At 40.0% G+C, this 18,121-nt stretch overlaps 1 protein-coding gene across 7 annotated transcripts in view; it reads left to right on the forward strand.

Annotated features, from left to right (window-relative positions):
• Nucleotides 1–18,121, forward strand: part of ELN (elastin) — a 79,654-nt gene that overhangs the window by 37,085 nt on the left and 24,448 nt on the right. For 6 of the 7 annotated variants that reach the window (XM_075196625.1, XM_075196628.1, XM_075196630.1 and 3 more), the window contains 11 exons: nucleotides 513–557; nucleotides 3,247–3,285; nucleotides 5,186–5,209; nucleotides 5,451–5,513; nucleotides 6,446–6,493; nucleotides 7,553–7,624; nucleotides 8,382–8,408; nucleotides 9,587–9,658; nucleotides 12,969–13,016; nucleotides 15,763–15,819; nucleotides 16,429–16,485. In XM_075196625.1, coding sequence (XP_075052726.1) covers nucleotides 513–557; nucleotides 3,247–3,285; nucleotides 5,186–5,209; nucleotides 5,451–5,513; nucleotides 6,446–6,493; nucleotides 7,553–7,624; nucleotides 8,382–8,408; nucleotides 9,587–9,658; nucleotides 12,969–13,016; nucleotides 15,763–15,819; nucleotides 16,429–16,485 — 552 coding nt within the window. The remainder of the gene's footprint in view (nucleotides 1–512; nucleotides 558–3,246; nucleotides 3,286–5,185; nucleotides 5,210–5,450; nucleotides 5,514–6,445; nucleotides 6,494–7,552; nucleotides 7,625–8,381; nucleotides 8,409–9,586; nucleotides 9,659–12,968; nucleotides 13,017–15,762; nucleotides 15,820–16,428; nucleotides 16,486–18,121) is intronic. The other variant, XM_075196624.1, reaches the window with a different exon arrangement.

The following is an 18,121-nucleotide window of genomic DNA, read 5'->3' on the forward strand; positions in this document are numbered from 1 at the left end:
TGTACACTGAAATTTAAAGTTGCTATTTGTGTGCTACATGAAAAAACAGGCAGTATTTAACTTATGTGCAAAACAGAATACTAATTTGCACCCCTTGCATTGTAACATGGTTTTGACCAGGAGACTGAAATAAGAAGTTTCTCAAGTTAAGATCCTTAATGAATCAGGCCCTAGATTCTGATTGGTTGCTCTAGGAAACATCTCTACTTTTTCAAACCCGCAGCTTGATAAATGTACCCCTTAGTATCTCGTAAAACACACACCTTGCACAAACACACAGTGTCACTGATATACACAGAAGAAGAGACCATTTCACTCTCATGAACAAAATACACCAAATACTTGACAATGGAATAACATGGGTTCTGTAGAGACGTTACACTCCTGTTCATATCTTATCTAGTTACACTGTTTAAGTCTTCTAACAGTGATATAAATACGTCTCTAACTACACTTGAATGTCTTATTGTACTTGTACCTATCCCTAATGTTTGACCTTTACTTCCTGACAGGTGCAGGGATCCCTGGCTTGTACCCCGGGGGAGTGGTACAAGGAGGTCAGTGTCATCTCTTCCCTTTCCTATGTTCCCATCCTGGTCTAGCACCTGCAATCATGATATACTTGAATGAAATGCCGTAGTATGATTTATGAGTTCCCAGATGTTTTTCGATGGTGCATGAAAAAAAGATTTATGATGTACAGTAGTGTTAAGTGATAAAGTGCTCTCATTGCTTACACACTGTAGAAGCAGATATTTTGAGAATGCAGCCTACGTATTCACTAAGGGACTAATACAGAGTTGTAAATTACACTACAAAAGAGCACATACAAAAATAGAGTATTTCCGCCCATATGCAAAGCCGTACACATCTTGAGGTGCATCATGTGCTCCTGGTTAATGTTGACCATCATCAGCGTGTATTTGCACCAGCCATCTAGCAGAAGATAGGCCTTCTAACTGGCATACTGTAGATGCATGTTTCTGTAGGTATGCACGAGCTATAACATACCCTTACTGTACTCAGCCTGCCAGCCTGCGGCTGCATGGACCCTTCCCTCCCCCGTTCTGCCTCTGCAGCCACAAAAAGATGCAAGTGTCAGATACACACAAGTCTGCATTGGCGCATCATCATCATCATTTATTTATATAGCGCCACTGATTCTGCAGTGCTGTACAGAGAACTCATTCACATCAGTCCCTGCCCCATTTGAGCTTACAGTCTAAATTCCCTAACACACACACACAGACAGACACACAGACAGACTACGGTCAATTTGTTAGCAGCCAATTAACCTACCAGTGTGTTTTCTGGAGTGTGGGAGGAAACCAGAGCACCCGGAGGAAACCCACGCATACACGAGGAGAAGATACAAACTCCTCACAGATAAGGCCATGGTTGGGAATTGAACTCATGACCCCAGTGCTGTGAGGCAGAAGTGCTAACCACTGAGCCACCGTGCTGCGCATATGTATCCGTTTTCTTAGGGAGCATGCACAGTGCAAATATGCATCATTTACATTACGCAGACTGGTGAAAGGTCACCAAAGCATCAGGCTCTAAATGCCTCACTCAGTTCACAGCAAGTAACAGACTGCATGCCCATGAATATTAGTTCATTTCATAAAAAGGCTGCATACACTGTGTGTATAGGTCTGTTTTATACCCCTGTGTGTTACTATACCCAGATGTGCTCTGGATTACTTACAATATCTGCTAGGAGTAATAGCGTATTTTCACATTAGTCTTCAGAACTGAGGACCAGGGAATTTGGTAGTGAAGATTAATATATTTTATTACACAAACTGTTTTACTGCAGCCATGGTTACTCATCAGAAGTGATTCATTCATTTTTATCATTCCCAGCAGTTTTCACAAGTTAGTAATGTACTACCTTTCCCACAGGTATGAAAACAGTCAGGGAATTTAACAACAGTAAAATTTACATACATCCGTCAGTAAGGGAACAGAGATCAGTAAAAATTATATATTAATTCACACAAAAATATCATAGCAATTATCTTAGTAGACCTGTACACTTCTTACTAGAAGAACAGTCTCTGTTCCATTGAGATGCTGCTGCTATATTCAGTTCCCCAACATGTTGATATAGCACAGTCACATGCCAGTAAAATGTGCTGGATTTTAGTAAATTTTTTGTAACTTTGTCAATAAAGAATATTTTTAATGTCTGCTCCCCCGTCCAAAAGGAATACAGAATTATAACAATACGGGCATGTAATTCATAAGCCGCTACAATAGGATATAGTGAAAACCTAATAGAGAATGGCCATCTTCAACCGGTGATGCATAGCTGGAGAAAATAACCATTATAACATCGTAGGCCCAAGTTCTAGTGTAAGATAGGACACACTTAAACAGGTGCACATATTCAGTTGTGAAAGATCAGGCTCGTATTTGAAGTTAATGTCGCCCTAGGCATTTTAAATTAATATGCTCTAACTTTTCATCCCACGATCCCTCCTTTATTTTTACTGGTAAAATATGGGGTTGGCAAAGAGTTTGGTGCCTATTCATCATCAGAACACCTATCACGGAAATCAGTTATCCCTGCAATTTACCAAAACCCCATCACTGGGCGAGCAGAGATATATTCAGATGAAAAGTCTTCACCGGCGAAGAGCAGTGGCGCATGCAGGGGGGGGTTTTGGGTCTCCAGAAACCCCCCCCCCTCCGCTAAAAAGTGCCCTACAAGTGCCCCACTGTAGTATACAGCAGCCGCGGCGCTGTCTAAGAAGCGTCCGCGGCGGTGCTGTATTGTATACAGCATCGCCGCGGACGCTTCTCTGACAGCGCCGCGGCTGCTGTATACTACAGTGCAGCCGAAACGGCGCTGCCACGCATGCGCGGCAGGTCTCTAGATTTATTTATTTTTACGGGGGAGGAGGAAACCCCCCCCTCTGACAAATCCTCCGTGCGCCCCTGAAGAGGTTGCCCTTTTCTTGCATTCGGCAATAGAGCACTTCGCCCATTATAAATTTGTCCCTAAATAGCAAAAAAATACATATGTACATAAAAAACATAACAAGACAAAGTATCCTAAAATAATTTATATGTTGTCCAGGATCTATAATTAATAAAACACTGATCCCTATTCAGACTCAGTATATATTTATGTATTTACATACTATTTTATTGTTATGAATTCTGACTGCATATACAGAATGTCTCTTCAAGTGTAATAACAAAATACATTATTCTGTGTGTTTTTGTGCCTTTTTATAGGGGGAGTACCTGGTGTGTATCCAGGTGGTGTAATCCCAGGTCAGTGTTATTTCCCACCTCTTGTCCTGTGTTTGTGATCCATATGAGCCATTTATTCTGCCAATAAAACACTTGGAAGCGGAAAATCCCTGTGATGTACATGCACATTACTGCTGACTGCTGCTTTCTCAGCAACACGTGTGTGCGGCTGTGGAGAAGCATTGTGTTTCCAGAGCTGGAAGGGCTAAACCTGCCTGCTTCTCATACAGTCTCTTGGGATGTTATCTGAACCCACTGTGCTGTCTAGAGTTATGCTGTATGCAGGATATTAGCTAATAAAACCTGCAGAGCACATACTGGTGTATTCATGCCAAAGAGATGACACATAGATAAACCCACCTTAAAACCAGGGGTGCCCCAGTGTTATATGTGTCCAATACATGTATAACAGACCAGTTGCCAGTGGCTCACACAACACATAGCATCCTATTGTCCCATAGGGAGGTGACAGCCGTGCTTTGGTCATAACACCATATTCAGCTCACAGTATGGCCTCTAACACAATTGTGTCCCATTGAACATGCACTCTATGTAACTATAGTTTTATAAGCCAATTGTATTGCTTATGTTTGGATTGCCTATATTGAGTACTCTTTCTACTAAAACGGTTAAAATGATTTATTAACCTCTGCAACTATTATTATCAGAACAAAATAAAATATATAATTAAATGAATGTATCTTCTATTGTTGATCAATTACATCAGTGTTGTAGTGGTAGATGAAAATGACAAATTGTCATTTCAAATGTAACTCATTCCGCAGATGTAACTATCAAAGTGAGGGTTATTTTTCTAGCTTTGCTTAAGCACACTTGATGCACACTTGAAATCGGTTTGGTTTTGCACCAGTGTGCTAAGGTGGTCTTCCCAGTGCACTTCTTGTTCTCATTTAGAAGTGCGTCTAAGTTGGCGGGGAGCAGGAAAAAAGGGTCACAACCTCCTATCACTTTAAAACCACCCTTTTAATGAATTTACCCTTTTCCATATGCCTTCTGTAATGCTGCTCTGTTTAGCCTCATTTATAGTCTACATTAATCATGAGAAGTATGATACATCATGGCTGCCTTTATTATATGGGGCACATTTATCTGATTGAAGCTATTACTAACATTGGGCAAATGGTACCTAGAAATGTGCTTCTCCACTGAAACACACCTGCAAAATTCAAAATGTGCCCCATTAAAAGTATAGGCTGGAGCTTGATCTTTCACAAGCCATAGCTAAGGGCAGAAATATAGGTGCACTTACACACATCAAGGCAGATAGCGCCACCAAAGAGGATTATACACTATGGGCCTCATTTAGAGTCAGATGCAAAGTCCGTTTTAGGTGCATCCAGCAAAAAAACACTACCACGCATGTGCAGAAAGCCCCAAATCCGCCTGCAACTTGGACGCAATTAACACTTGCGACAGCTTGCGACTCACTACGAGAGAATGGAACACGGATTTGTGAAGGTGTGACCATGTAAATACATCCTAGTCGCAGTGAGGCGCAGACGCAACACACGTCAAAACAGGGCTAAAGCTGAGCGGCAGGAATTAGGTGGTGCAAGCGTTAGCTAGCTGCAGGAACTGCTCGCAGATCGATAGGGTATTACGAGTGGGATGTAACTGAGGTTGCTTGCCACTCATAATACCCTACCAAGCTGCGGCACACTCCCACTCCTACACTTCTCACACGGACTTTGCTATGTGTGTGTGTGTGGGCACAGTCTGTTAATGTATTGTGCGCCTCACCAGCTTTGTGTCTTGTAAAGTACATCTGCTGACTAACTTGCAGTAGACAGATAAAAGATAATTGCAGATTGGTTTCTAGGGTTTCAATGCAGATTTTGACAATTGAGCTATATTAGTGTGTACATTTGCTTAATATCTATGTACCACTTCTCTTTGCTAGGTGTTGTGCCCGGTGTTACTACAGGTAACTCATTTATTGTGTTTCCTACAGTCCTTGTGTGTTGGTAGTGAGTGCAGAAAAAGTTGATTTCAATCCACTTTCAGCAGTAGTGGTGCATGCCATAGCCACTTCTCTTCTATACAAACAGTTTCTGACAGTCTAATTGGTACTAAGTGGTGAGCTAAATGTTGCAATAACGTTTTCTTCCTCTGTACTCACCTTTCCCCAGAGCCTCATTAACACTTAATCCTGTATCATTATTTAGGGGCTGTAGTGCCACAAACAGGTGTCCAACCAGGAGCTGGAGGAAAACCAGGAAAAGTGCCAGGTGGGAGTACATGATTGTATGGCAGTATTGTCATGCAAATATATGTAAATGTCCATTCTGTAATATAGCTGTATCAGTTGTTTTTGGTCATTGATAAAGCTCAAAAACGTGGAACACTTTCAAACATCACCAATTATCAAAGGTTTATATAAACAATTGGGGCCTGAGACGTTGCATTGGAGGGGGAGATAAATTTAAAATGTGGGGACAGACTAATAGTTAGGATCAGGCATGTCCTAGATAAACTTAAAATTTCAGTGAAAAAATAAAGTATTTGTAATACATGAAAGAGCAGCCAGTATTTTCCTTAGGTGTAAAATAATAAACTAATTTGCACCCCTTGCATTGTAACATTGTTTGTCCAGGAGCAAGTTTACTCCTTTTTTATGCCTTGCTTGCCTGAATGAATGAAGTGCAGATATCTTTCACTTCACTGATTCTCTTTCAAAGGCAATGTACTGAGAGTTGGCAGTTTGATGATGTCACAGGATGTTTCTCAGGGGCAGTGAGCATGCTCCTGCCAGTACATACGGTCTGTCCCTTTCTCATTAACATTCATAAATATCCTTAGCTGCCCAATAGATGGCTCACTTTTTTTCATATTGTATAGTGAGGTTGCTCGGCTTAACATTTTATCTTTGTTGTAGTGACAACAGATAGGAAAAAAAAATACAGGCATGATTTTGAATCTTCTAGTTGTAGGGTTATATTTTCTACTGAAGTGACATTTGGCTATTTAGTATAAAATGTACTACTGTAGCTATCTTCACATTAACCATTGTGAAAATCACCCTTGCTTATTGCTAGTAAAAAGCCACTTGACTACTTAAACCTGCTAGCCACATAATACCATGTATTGGTTTTTGAACTGATTGAAATGATCATGAATTTGTGTTACTCATTTCATTTTGCTTTTTTGTGAACTTTAACAGGTGCTGGACTTCCCGGAGCCTTCCCAGGAGGAGTGGTGCCAGGGGCAGGTAAGTGTAGGACACATGCTTTTTTTGTTTATCATGCCACCTTTCCTGCCACCCTCAGCTTTGTGTCCACAGTCATGGCATCAAGTCCTAATTCCAAAGTAGACTTTATATCATCCGAGCCACTGTCCATTCTTAGAAAACACTCTGCAAGAGCTAAGAGTAGGACTACTTATTAAGTCCTTCAGCAGAATTGTGTTGTATATTATATCTATAGCACTGTATGTCTTTATAATTTGTTTCCTTTCTCACTATGTCACAATCTGTTTTGCTTTGCTTACCTTTAAAAAGGTGCAACAACATAAAAGGAATTTCCATGAAAAAAAGAGATTTACTGTATTTCCACTGGAATAAAACGCTACTATATCCCTAAAACTAGGAACAGTGGGGACAATGACCAGACTAGTTTTCTGCAGCACGTCCTCTGTCCACCCAACTACGGTCTGATGCTGCTAAACTGTAGACATGCAAGACACCATTCTTATTGTACTTGTACTTTCTATGTTTTTGTGACTTTTTCTGAAATCTTTTCAAAAAAAGGGGAACATTCTAATGTTGCCATGCATGTTAAATTACCCCTCATTTGTTATAATGGGATGGGGGTCCAATATTGTGATCTGTGGATGGGCCCCACTAATGTCTTTAGTTGATCCTTTGCATTTACTCTGTTGACAAATCTAGTTACTTGTCCTCTAAAATATTGCCAGGACACACCTATTACTTAAAAGAGAAAGTGTTCCCCATTTATATATAACATTTGTTTACCCATAGTGCCTTGAATATTGTGTATATATACAAGTTCTTGAATGAAAAGGTTCCGTACATTTAGCCTTAGTGCAGCTTTTCAGTGTAAGACCAGCTCTACAGCTCTCTACTTATATATGTATATTAAACAAATTGCACTGCCTCTTGTATTCCGATGTCTAACCACATCTCTAATCAAATTGTTAATAATTCACCATAAATCTGTTTGAACTACTGTCTCTTTTACCAATTGTCTGTAACACGTTATGTCACCATATAGAGTTTAATGCCTCTTTGTACGTAATATTCTCACTCCAGGTGCGCGATACACAGGAGTCGGAGTTCTTCCTGGAGTGGCTACTGGGAATGGTGTCAAACAGAAGCCTCAAGGTCAGACTTTCAAACACGTTTGTTCGTACGTGCTTCTGTGTCTAAGACTGCTGTACATGCTATCCTAGCCAAGTATTAGGATTAAGCAAAACTTTCTATAATTCAGTGAGAAGCTCATGAATTCCTAATAGGTGCTGAAGGGGTGAAATATATACAGCCAGAGACTAGCTATTTATGCAGTAGAACATACATCAGCATGATGTGCAATAGAGTGTAAGAGATGCATATATGTAATTGTACTTTATGCAGTGGTGGAACTGCGCTAATGTAATGCATCCTGGCGGTGAGAACAGCCCACTGTTACTGCTCCATACTCCGCGCAAGTCTCCTCCTTGCTTTTCTGTGCTGAACAGTCAATGCTCCTGCTCCCATGCATGCTGAAATGCAGATTCCTCCACAGAGAATAGAACAGCATTGCTGGACAAACCGCTAAATTCTGCTGTGGAACTAGACGATTGAGTATTATGGCTTTGACTTTACATGTTGCTGGTGATAACTTTAAGATGTCACTGCTGTTATTGCTAAATTCACCATAGCCATAAAAAAACAGTAGGATCAACATATTTTAGAAGGGCATGTATAGGTTTGAATGGTGAAATACCCTCCATGTGACTATCCAGCATTTCTTTAGCAGAGAACATTGCAGCATATCTTTTTTCTATCTGGATCTTCCCTTCTGATAATTGAGTGCACAATCTGTAATAATAAATGATTGATGTATTATCAGCCATATATTGAGACCTGCTTTTGCTCACAGGTGGCGGGGCATGGGCTGGAATTCCAGGTGAGTACATTTTTACAGTTCTATGTTACTGTAGTGTTTAGCATCAAAGGGCCTGAGTCATTAAGGAGAGCAAAGCATAAAAAAGGAGTAACTTTGCACCTGGGCAAAACCATGTTGCATTGGAGGGGAGGTAAATTTAATATGTGCATACAGGTTTATAGTTGGGATAGGGCATGTCCTAGATCAACTTTAACTTTCAGTATAAAAATAAAGCTATCAAGTATTTGTGTGCTAGATGAAAAAACAGCCGGTATTAAACTTATGTGCAAAATAATCAACCAATTTGCACCCCTTGCATTGTAACATGGTTTGTCCCAAAAAACATTTACTCCTTTCTTTTGCCTTGCTCTCCTTAATGACTCAGGCCCAAAGTGTTATAATAGATAAATGTGCTGTGTATTAGACTGTGCCCTCCCTTGTTAAACTACAACTCCCAGCATACAGTGAACGTGAGTTCTAGGTCTTTACTAAGTTAACGACATATGGGGCACCACAAAATAGACCAGATCCATAAACAACAGCCTATTCATGTTATGCATTTAAATATAAGATTTTACATGCTACATATTAACTAACCCTTAAACATGATTGCATTCATTCTGAATGTGCACACTTTGCATGTAAGTGTGCTATTCAGGCTGTACTCTTCCACTGTTGAAATACTAATTCAGTAAGTAGGAGACAGCATGCTGCAGAAATCCCTATGGGTTTGAAAATATTTGCATTAGTTAACATTTTTGAACGAGGAAGTGAGTGTCAAGTGCATGTTGTCCTTTCCTTTACCCCACCCTGTTCTCATTGGAGAGCCAATGCAGATAAAGGTCCAGGGAAGACAGGGAGCCCCCGTTGTGCAGATAATCATTCAGCACATCACAGTATCAGAAAATGCAGCAGCAAAAGGAAACCAAACCCTCGGCGGTCTCTGCTCACCATGTTGTTTTACACTTTGCAGACTAAATTTAAAAGCATTAGCTATCCCGTCCCAGTGCCAGCCCTTAGTCATCTCATTGCTGAGCACTGGCCTTTTACAAATGTTGTCATGTGCCATAATTAGAAGATAACTTCAGGTTAATCATTAGGCTGAAAAATTTTGAAAATATCCAGTTTGAGATTGATTCTTTCAAATAGAATATCTGGACATTTTTACATTTCATTTTTGTCTTTTGTTTTCTTCCAAGGCTTTGGTTCTTTTGGTGGACAGCAGCCTGGTGTACCTCTAGGGTATCCTATAAAAGCCCCCAAACTACCAGGTATGTATATGTGTATGACTGGCTCTGAATCAATGAATATTGGTTGTTAAACCTTTTTTAGAACAGTTTAGAAAAAAACTCATCTTTGGGTATTTCCGTTATGCTGGGTTTTATGTCTGGTTCCACCTGAAGCAAAATATTAGTTATTTATGATGATAATAAAATGCTTTATTTTACTGCTGTCTTAGCAAGGCTCAGTGTTAGGGTCATCGTGTGTTTTCAGCTCGTCCCATTCTTTTACAACCCCAATGCTCTGGACCAAGCATAAATAAACAGACTGTACCCTCCAAATTTGTCTGGTTCAGGGGCAAACGCAGGATTTGTAGAGGGGGGTTTCCACACCACGCCACCAGTGGCGTGACCAGCATGCATGGGGGCATGGCTATAATATTAGACAGTGCTTGGCTGCTCTCCAACTCTTCCTATCCCCATAGTATACATGGGCAATGCTGCATGCACTACTGTTAGGCGCACGCAGCTCTCCCTTTTCAAGCAGAGCCGTGTGAAGCAAGGGCAGGGTCCAGCCACCTCAATTATACAGTGCCCCAGGCTTGGAGGGGGGTTTCTGGGCACTAGGAAACCCCCCTCTGTTTGCCTATGTGGTTATCATGTATTTGGTTTAAATTAAATGTTACTGTCATCACATTGGTTTTGGGTTGAATTAGGATCACCGCCTGGTACCATCGCCAATTACACCCATTCATTGTGCGTCAGCAAAGTTATCATCTTCTCATGCACCAAAGCCATCTTATAGCACAAAAGCACACACTCTGCTTGTGCACTGTGTTGCACTGTCCCGACAGTTGTTCCTTGTGCAATTTGCTCCACTCACCTCTCATATAACTCTGCCGTTTGCCTTGACTTCCTCAGTCTTTTGACGAGGATCATCTTATCATAAATACTGTACAGAAAGTTGGTTCTGAGGAATTGAGTCTGTCTTTCTGCAAAGAAATTGTCTGACCTTTCTGTATGAGTGATGGTGAACATATCACAGAGCTGTTTGACAGCTATGTGAGGAAGCTGATCAGGTGTGAACAGTACAGAAACTAAGCAGAACAGCAGCATCTCCGAACATTCCTTTTGGGATGCCAGCAATAGCAATTTGTTCCCACACACAGATAACAGGAGAGCATACATTTTATTGCTGCCGAATTACGCAAATAAAAGCAGTGAAACATGTTTCTAATAACATTCTTATGTCTGACAACTCTACTAGTGAGAGCGTCATTTGAATTTATTTCAAAATGATACATGGTGGCTTAGTGGTTAGCACTTCTGCCTTACAGCCCTGGGGTCATGAGATAAATTTCAAACCATGTCCTTATCTGTGTGGAGTTTGTATGTTCTCCCCGTGTTTGCGTGGGTTTCCTCCGGGTGCTCCGGTAACCTCCCACACTCCAAAAACATACTAGTAGGTTAATTGGCTGCTATCTAAATTGACCCTAGTCTCTCCCTCTCTGTCTATATGTCTATGTGTGTGTGTGTGTGTGTGTGTGTGTGTGTGTCTGTCTATATTAAGGAATTTAGACTGTAAGCTCCAATGGGGCAGGGACTGATGTGAGTGAGTTCTCTGTACAGCGCTGCGGAATTAGTGGCGCTATATAAATAAATAGATGATGATGATGAAGAGTATACATTCTGGGCCTCATTCATAAAGGAACGCAAACCAGACATAATGTGCATTTTTTTTCAAACGGCGCGTACATCGGTGATACATACATCCGTATTCAACAAGGAGTGGATGTAAAGAAACGTCTGTTGATGAATCATGTCTAGGTCTGCTATGCAGGATACATCCAATACACATGTGGAATATACAGGAAAATACTGGCTGTTTTTTCATGTAGCACACAAATACTTGATAGCTTATTTGTAGACTGAAATTTGAAGTTGATATTTGTGTGCTACATGAAAAATCAGCCAGTATTTAACTTATGTGCAAAATAATAAACTCATTTGCACCCCTGGCATTACAACATGGTTTTGTCCAGAAAATTTAAGTAAGAAAACTTGCCTAAGTTCCTTAATGAATCAGGTCCATAGTCATTAGTGACAAAACATTAAAAAACAATCATTTTTTTACCCATAAAATATATTTATTATGATGTTATGGAGTCTACTATACATAACATACATTTGTACAGTTGTACCTGTTTGTAGATACATGTTCTATCAGGCATGCACAGCCGCCATCACTAGTAATCCGCACTTACACCAGACCGATGGTGCAAGTTTTACGACAGAGATGCCCAAAGTTTAAACGGACGCTGCTGCATGCGCTCAAGCTTGGCACACCCTTACTATACACTGATTACGTGCATACGTTTATTACCCTCCCCGTTCTGCCCATGCAATCGTAGGCTGTAGTGAGGGTGCTTTGCGCACAAAGAGGAATTGGACATTGCTGCGTTCACTGTCATATGCTCCGGTTCTGGGCATGAGCAGTTTGATTTTACACAAAATATGGCAGGTATCAGCATTTTACGTTCCTTGGTGATTCAGGCCCTCTATGTATAGCAAAATATATCTTATCTATAATTAGTTTTTATTTTCCTTCAATATCTTCTAAAAATACATGTAGTAGAAGTAATCTAGTATGTGTATGAAATATGCATTTGTACTTATAAATATTAGGGAAAAGTTTCAATCAGATATATAGTAGAATTTTCTGTAGACAAAAGCAACGATGCCATTGTATCAACCAGGAAAAATTGGCAACCAAGCCTGCAAAATATATTAATTGTCATATGTATTTTTTCATTCTAAGATACATATAATAACAGTGGGCCTGATTCATTAAGGATCTTAACTTGAGAAACTTCTTATTTAAGTCTCCTGGACAAAACCATGTTACAATGCAAGGGGTGCAAATTAGTATTCTGTTTTGCACATAAGTTAAATACTGATTGTTTTTTCATGTAGCACACAAATACTTGATAGCTTATTTGTACACTGAAATTTAAAGTTGATATTTGTGTGCTACATGAAAAAACAGGCAGTATTTAACTTATGTGCAAAACAGAATACTAATTTGCACCCCTTGCATTGTAACATGGTTTTGTCCAGGAGACTGAAATAAGAAGTTTCTCAAGTTAAGATCCTTAATGAATCAGGCCCAGTGAGTCCAGAGTAGTATAATCTTCAGTGCCATCCTCTGGCTGACGTCTAGTAGCCAGTATTATATTATGTCTGTGTAGTCTGTGTAGCAGTGAATCCTCATACGGACAGCACCGATTACACAGGTCTAATTTTAGAAGATTATCTGCAGATTTCTCTTTTCTTTTTAACTCTAAGCCTTTTCTATTGCCAGGAGGATATGGACTTCCATACACATCAGGAGTACCTGGAGGATATGGGGGTAAGTGTGTTGAATAAGACATTCACCTCCCTGAAAGTTCAAAGGAATCTAGACAAAGCCGTCCAAATATATCCATTCGGGAACAAAACGTAATGGCCAGAAAGACATTTGGAAAATGCAATCTTATGTCAACGTATTGAGAAACGTTGTTCTGCTTTCTTGTTAATAAGAAGGAAACATTGTGCAGGCTCAGACTGAAGTCTCTGTGAGAGCAGAAATAAATAAACATGTTCTCTTCTTATTATTTCAGTATATTTCCTGGCATACAGAGATTTTTGTTAAATCAGTTTCTGTACAAGCATATGCAGCAACGTTCAAAATATGTGGGGGGAAAAAGAAAAGAACGTCTACAGTGTGTCTGGCCAATATGAAAATAATTTATAACTCACTGTGACATGTAATGAGTGTGGCTGACATTAATAGCCTTCTAATCTACACCGTTCTCCTAGCAGCCAGCTGAGATGTCTGACCTAGGAGCTTGGAAGCTTGGCTCTTTAGTGGAGTATATTGACATTGTTCATTTGTACATAAGATATTGCATATGTTTTGCAAAATAACTGTGCATAATTCTGCAAAGTCACAGGTATCATTATTATCTTTTATTTTAAATGTGCCAACATATTCCACAAACACACATTGATGGGGCAGGGACTGATAAGCGTGAGTTCTCTAAATATATAGCTGCTGATGATGACTGATTGCAATACAGAAACATAAATCAAGAATAATGCGTTTAAAGAACTGCCCATTTCTCTTTTACTCTCGTGGGAAACAGCTGAAGTGAGAAAACAGACATTAATACCTGTTTTCAACAGTGGTTAAGTCCCAATTTAATGAATAGAGCGTCAGTTTGGCCCAGTCATCTGGATGGCTTCTGTCTTCACTCAGATGGCTTCTGTCTTCACTCAGAACAAAACTGTAATAGTGATGGTGCCAGATGAAATATAAGGTTAGGTTGAATTACAGATACGTATAGTGTGGGTGTGGACATGATTTGGAGGAAGGAAGATATAGGCAGCTAATGGTAGATAGAGAACATGTGAAGCTTCCGTGACATTCAGGCCCACTTTCAAGATTAAGGCCCCTATTTAATATTATGCAGTGATAACACAGATTTGTTTTTACCGGCACTTATCGCAGCATTAGGAAATATGTTATCACTGCAATGCACTAATAGAATATCACCGGAGTGATACTCAGCTGTCTGGCAGAACAGTGTTACTGCTTCACCGGACCAGTGTCGGTGCATCTGCGCATTTGTGATTCAGCTTGCGGGTTCATGCATACGCATTGAAACTTTAAACCCAGACTTGGACCTCCACTTGTCAAAAAATAAAACTACATTTAAAAAATAATATGTAAAAAAAATGTTAGTAGGAGGTGGGAAAGTCAGTAGAGTTTAAGAGCTTAAGTTCATTGATGTAGGGGAAGATTATCATGGACTAGACACCAGAAATCTAAGCTCCTGTGTTGGTTAGAAGAGTGGGCATACATTGATGGAAAGTCAAGTTTAATGTCATCAACGCTAAAGTGAAATCCTGATTACGGTGGCTAAGTGGTTAGCACTTCTGCCTCACAGCACTGGGGTCATGAGTTTGATTCCCGACCATGGCCTTATCTGTGTGGAGTTTGTATGTTCCCCCTGTGTTTGCGTTGGTTTCCTCCGGGTGCTCCGGTTTCCTCCCACACTCCAAAAACTTACTGGTAGGTTAATTGGCTGCTATCAAAATTGACCCTAGTCTGTGTGTCTGTCTGTGTGTGTGTGTGTGTGTGTGTGTGTGTGTGTTAGGGAATTTAGACTGTAAGCTCCAATGGGGCAGGGACTGATGTGAATGAGTTCTCTGTACAGCGCTGCAGAATCAGTGGCGCTATATAAATAAATGGTGATGATGATGATTTGCCATGTGGTGAAGTGTGAATAGGAGAACCAAGTAATCACCTCCAAATCTGTCTACCAGATTTGTGATTTTGGTGTTTTATTTCCATATTCCAATAAATCTTAACAAATAGATTAACAATATTTTAAAGAGATATCTAAAAATCATTAATTCTTTAAAAAATGCTTAATTCAATAATAAAGTATCTTTTTTTATTTATTTTCATCTGTTATCTAACAAAACAAGTATTGGAACATGTACCGCCATGATCCTTGTTAAATAGTCCATGAAAAGCCATAGGGTGCAAGCAAGTGAATCTTACTACTGATGGGGGTTGCCCTTTTTTATTTTGGGTGCAGCGAAAAAATGCCTTTTCACCCTTTGATAAATATGCCTGTTAGTTCTCAAGTCAAAATTGTTGGTAATTAGTTTACTATGACTCACTCAGTAATGGAAAACAGTTTCAAATTGAATGATGTCACACCATTGAGTGGGGCCTAATTATTGAATACTTTCTGACAGATGGAACACAAAAGGTTATCTTTTATCATTAGTACAACACAAAACAGAATATTGATAAAGACTTAGGGGTATATTTACTAAACTGCGGGTTTGAAAAAGTGGAGATGTTGCCTATAGCAACCAATCAGATTCTAGCTGTCATTTTGTAGGCAACATCTCCACTTTTCCAAACCCGTAGTTTAGTAAATCTAGCGCTTAGACTCTTCTCTCATTTGCCCCAATCTATATGTTTGCACCATTAAGGGGTATTATTGAGCTTAATATGTTGGGTGAGACAACTTGACTTATTTTAGTGAGTCCTACTTTTATAGCACCTCCTCATTAGAAGTACTGTTTCTATATTACAGGTTATGGTGCTGGTGGTGTAGGAGCTGGTGGCAAAGCCGGATACCCAACAGGAACCGGTATGTACAACGTTATGTCACAGCATAGGAAAAGTTCAATTCATCTACGGATTCACTGTTTCAGGAATGAAACAAAACCCCTCTGCTTTGAACACAGCGCAGTGTATTTCTTGACAGTTTTCTGTTTTAGTTTAACCTCTAGTAACCATAGTATGTAGTCCCAAGGTAATTCCAAGTTATATATCATTTTAGTAGACCCGCTAGTGTTTTTTTTATTTTTGCATGCAAATAAAGTTAACATAAAACATATGTTTTGAATATTACACAAACCTTATGCTGAGCAGCTAAATTCAATGATGTATACATCAGATAGAAAAGGGGGAGGTAGAAGGGGCCAAGAGGTAAAAGCAGATCCCTATTTTGTATGTAGGCAGATTACAACTCCCGTTATTTATTTTGTCCATCTTAGTGGCCTAGAGAAGTGCCAGACACAAATGAGTTAAACCGTTTTTCTATGAAATGCAAATTCATTTCCTATGTTTGGCTGTATCCTCTCATGGCAGCCTTGTAGTGTTAATCTACAGAGTGACATAATAATGTAACAGGTGTTTCTCTGATGGCCGGGAGCCCTGCCAGGTCTAATTATTTTACTCACTCCTCTGTGCTTAGGGGTCGGCTCTCAGGCAGCAGCAGCTAAAGCCGCAGCTAAAGCAGCAAGATACGGCGGTGAGTCCCTCCATGTCATCACTGACCGTTCCACTCTAATCCTCCTTCCATAGATTCTTACTGATACTCTTATGTCGCATGGCTTAGAAATAAAATAGCTTATTTCTGAGTTTTGGCAAATGATTCATAAAAAGAGAGCTTAATTTTGTACATTTGTATGTTAACCTTATTTTCAAGCCATTTAGGCTCAAATGGATAGGACATAATAATACGGTGTAAGGATTGTACTATTGGAGGATACCTAGATGATAGTAATAGCTGCTCTGATGCCCCCTTGTGGAAAAACAGAAAAAATGTCATGGAGAAAATAGCTCTTCCATTGACTTGGCATAAATCCCATACTCCTAAACGTGTCAGGAGTCTAGCAGTAACATTTTTGTGTTACTGTCTCCTAATGTTTTATAGTCACTGCTTAAGCATACATTTTCCTCCCCAATTCTATCACTCTAGGTTACAGCTCATGTATTTTTGAAACAAAAAAATAAGACACTCTTGTGATATAAGGTTTGCTCAGCCCATTACAGTCATCCCTTTATTTTCTTTGTAGTGCCTAATGCAGTAAATCTTATTGGACTTACTGCTACCATTTATGGCCATCTACGTGTATCTAGAATCTTGGAAGAAAATAGATTTTTGTTGTCAAAAACCAGCACAGTCCCAAGGAAATCTGGGTCACAATACTAGGCTATGGCTTTTCAATAAATCTGACCTATACACAATACGGACATTGCAAGTGGAAGAAGTATATTCTGAGAGTGAAAACTCCATCCAGTGTAGTTGTCCGTTGGCTTGGAATATTGTTATATTTGTTGTTCTTCGCAAGGGATATCCTACATAAAGGGATTATATAAACTAGGTCATCCCTGCATGCAGCGGCGGAACTACCATTGGTGCGGCAGGTGCTGTGCACCAGGGCCCATGGAGATAACGGGGCCCGTTGCATAGCAGATGCAGAGAGTCAGGGGCCCCAGTTCCCTCCTTCCCACCTCCCTGCATCGATCAGGGCCCACAGCTTGCTAGTTCCGCTTCTGTCTGCAACCCACCAATAAAATATCACTTTTAATCGTGGACTACTGTTGTTAACCCATAAAAAGTAGCCAAACCTCAATGTTTTGTCTGCCCTCTATTACCTTTGTCTTCCATTCACCCACCATGAACACTTTGGCACCCATTTGCAATCGTAGCATATTTTACGTTTGCCGTTAGTCCTGTAACTGTGTCAGATCTTGTGTGTCATATATATTGTGGGTACTCCCAGGGCCGTAACTAGGGCTGTGCGACAGGGGCGCAACGCTGAAGGGGGCGCAACGCTGAAGGGGGGCGCAATTTATGAATATTTTAAGTTAATTTGGTTAAAATTGAGGGCTAGGGGGGCAGCATTTATCTTTCTCGCCCAGGGCGCTAGAATTTTAAGTTACGGCTGTGGGTACTCCTATACTCTGGAGCTGATTAATTATGTGGTAAAGTCCTAAGAATGCACTAATTGCATCTAACTATGGGAAGCATCATGGAAAAGTGTATTTTACCATTTTGCCTAGTTTCTCCTTTATTATAGTGGTAAAATAAAATATTCAATCAAATCTGCTACAAAAAAAGCACATACGCCCCCAGATGAAACCTGCACACCACCTAAACA

This window comes from Mixophyes fleayi, chromosome 2 (assembly GCF_038048845.1).
Source record: "Mixophyes fleayi isolate aMixFle1 chromosome 2, aMixFle1.hap1, whole genome shotgun sequence".
NCBI classification, from domain to species: Eukaryota; Metazoa; Chordata; class Amphibia; order Anura; family Limnodynastidae; genus Mixophyes; species Mixophyes fleayi.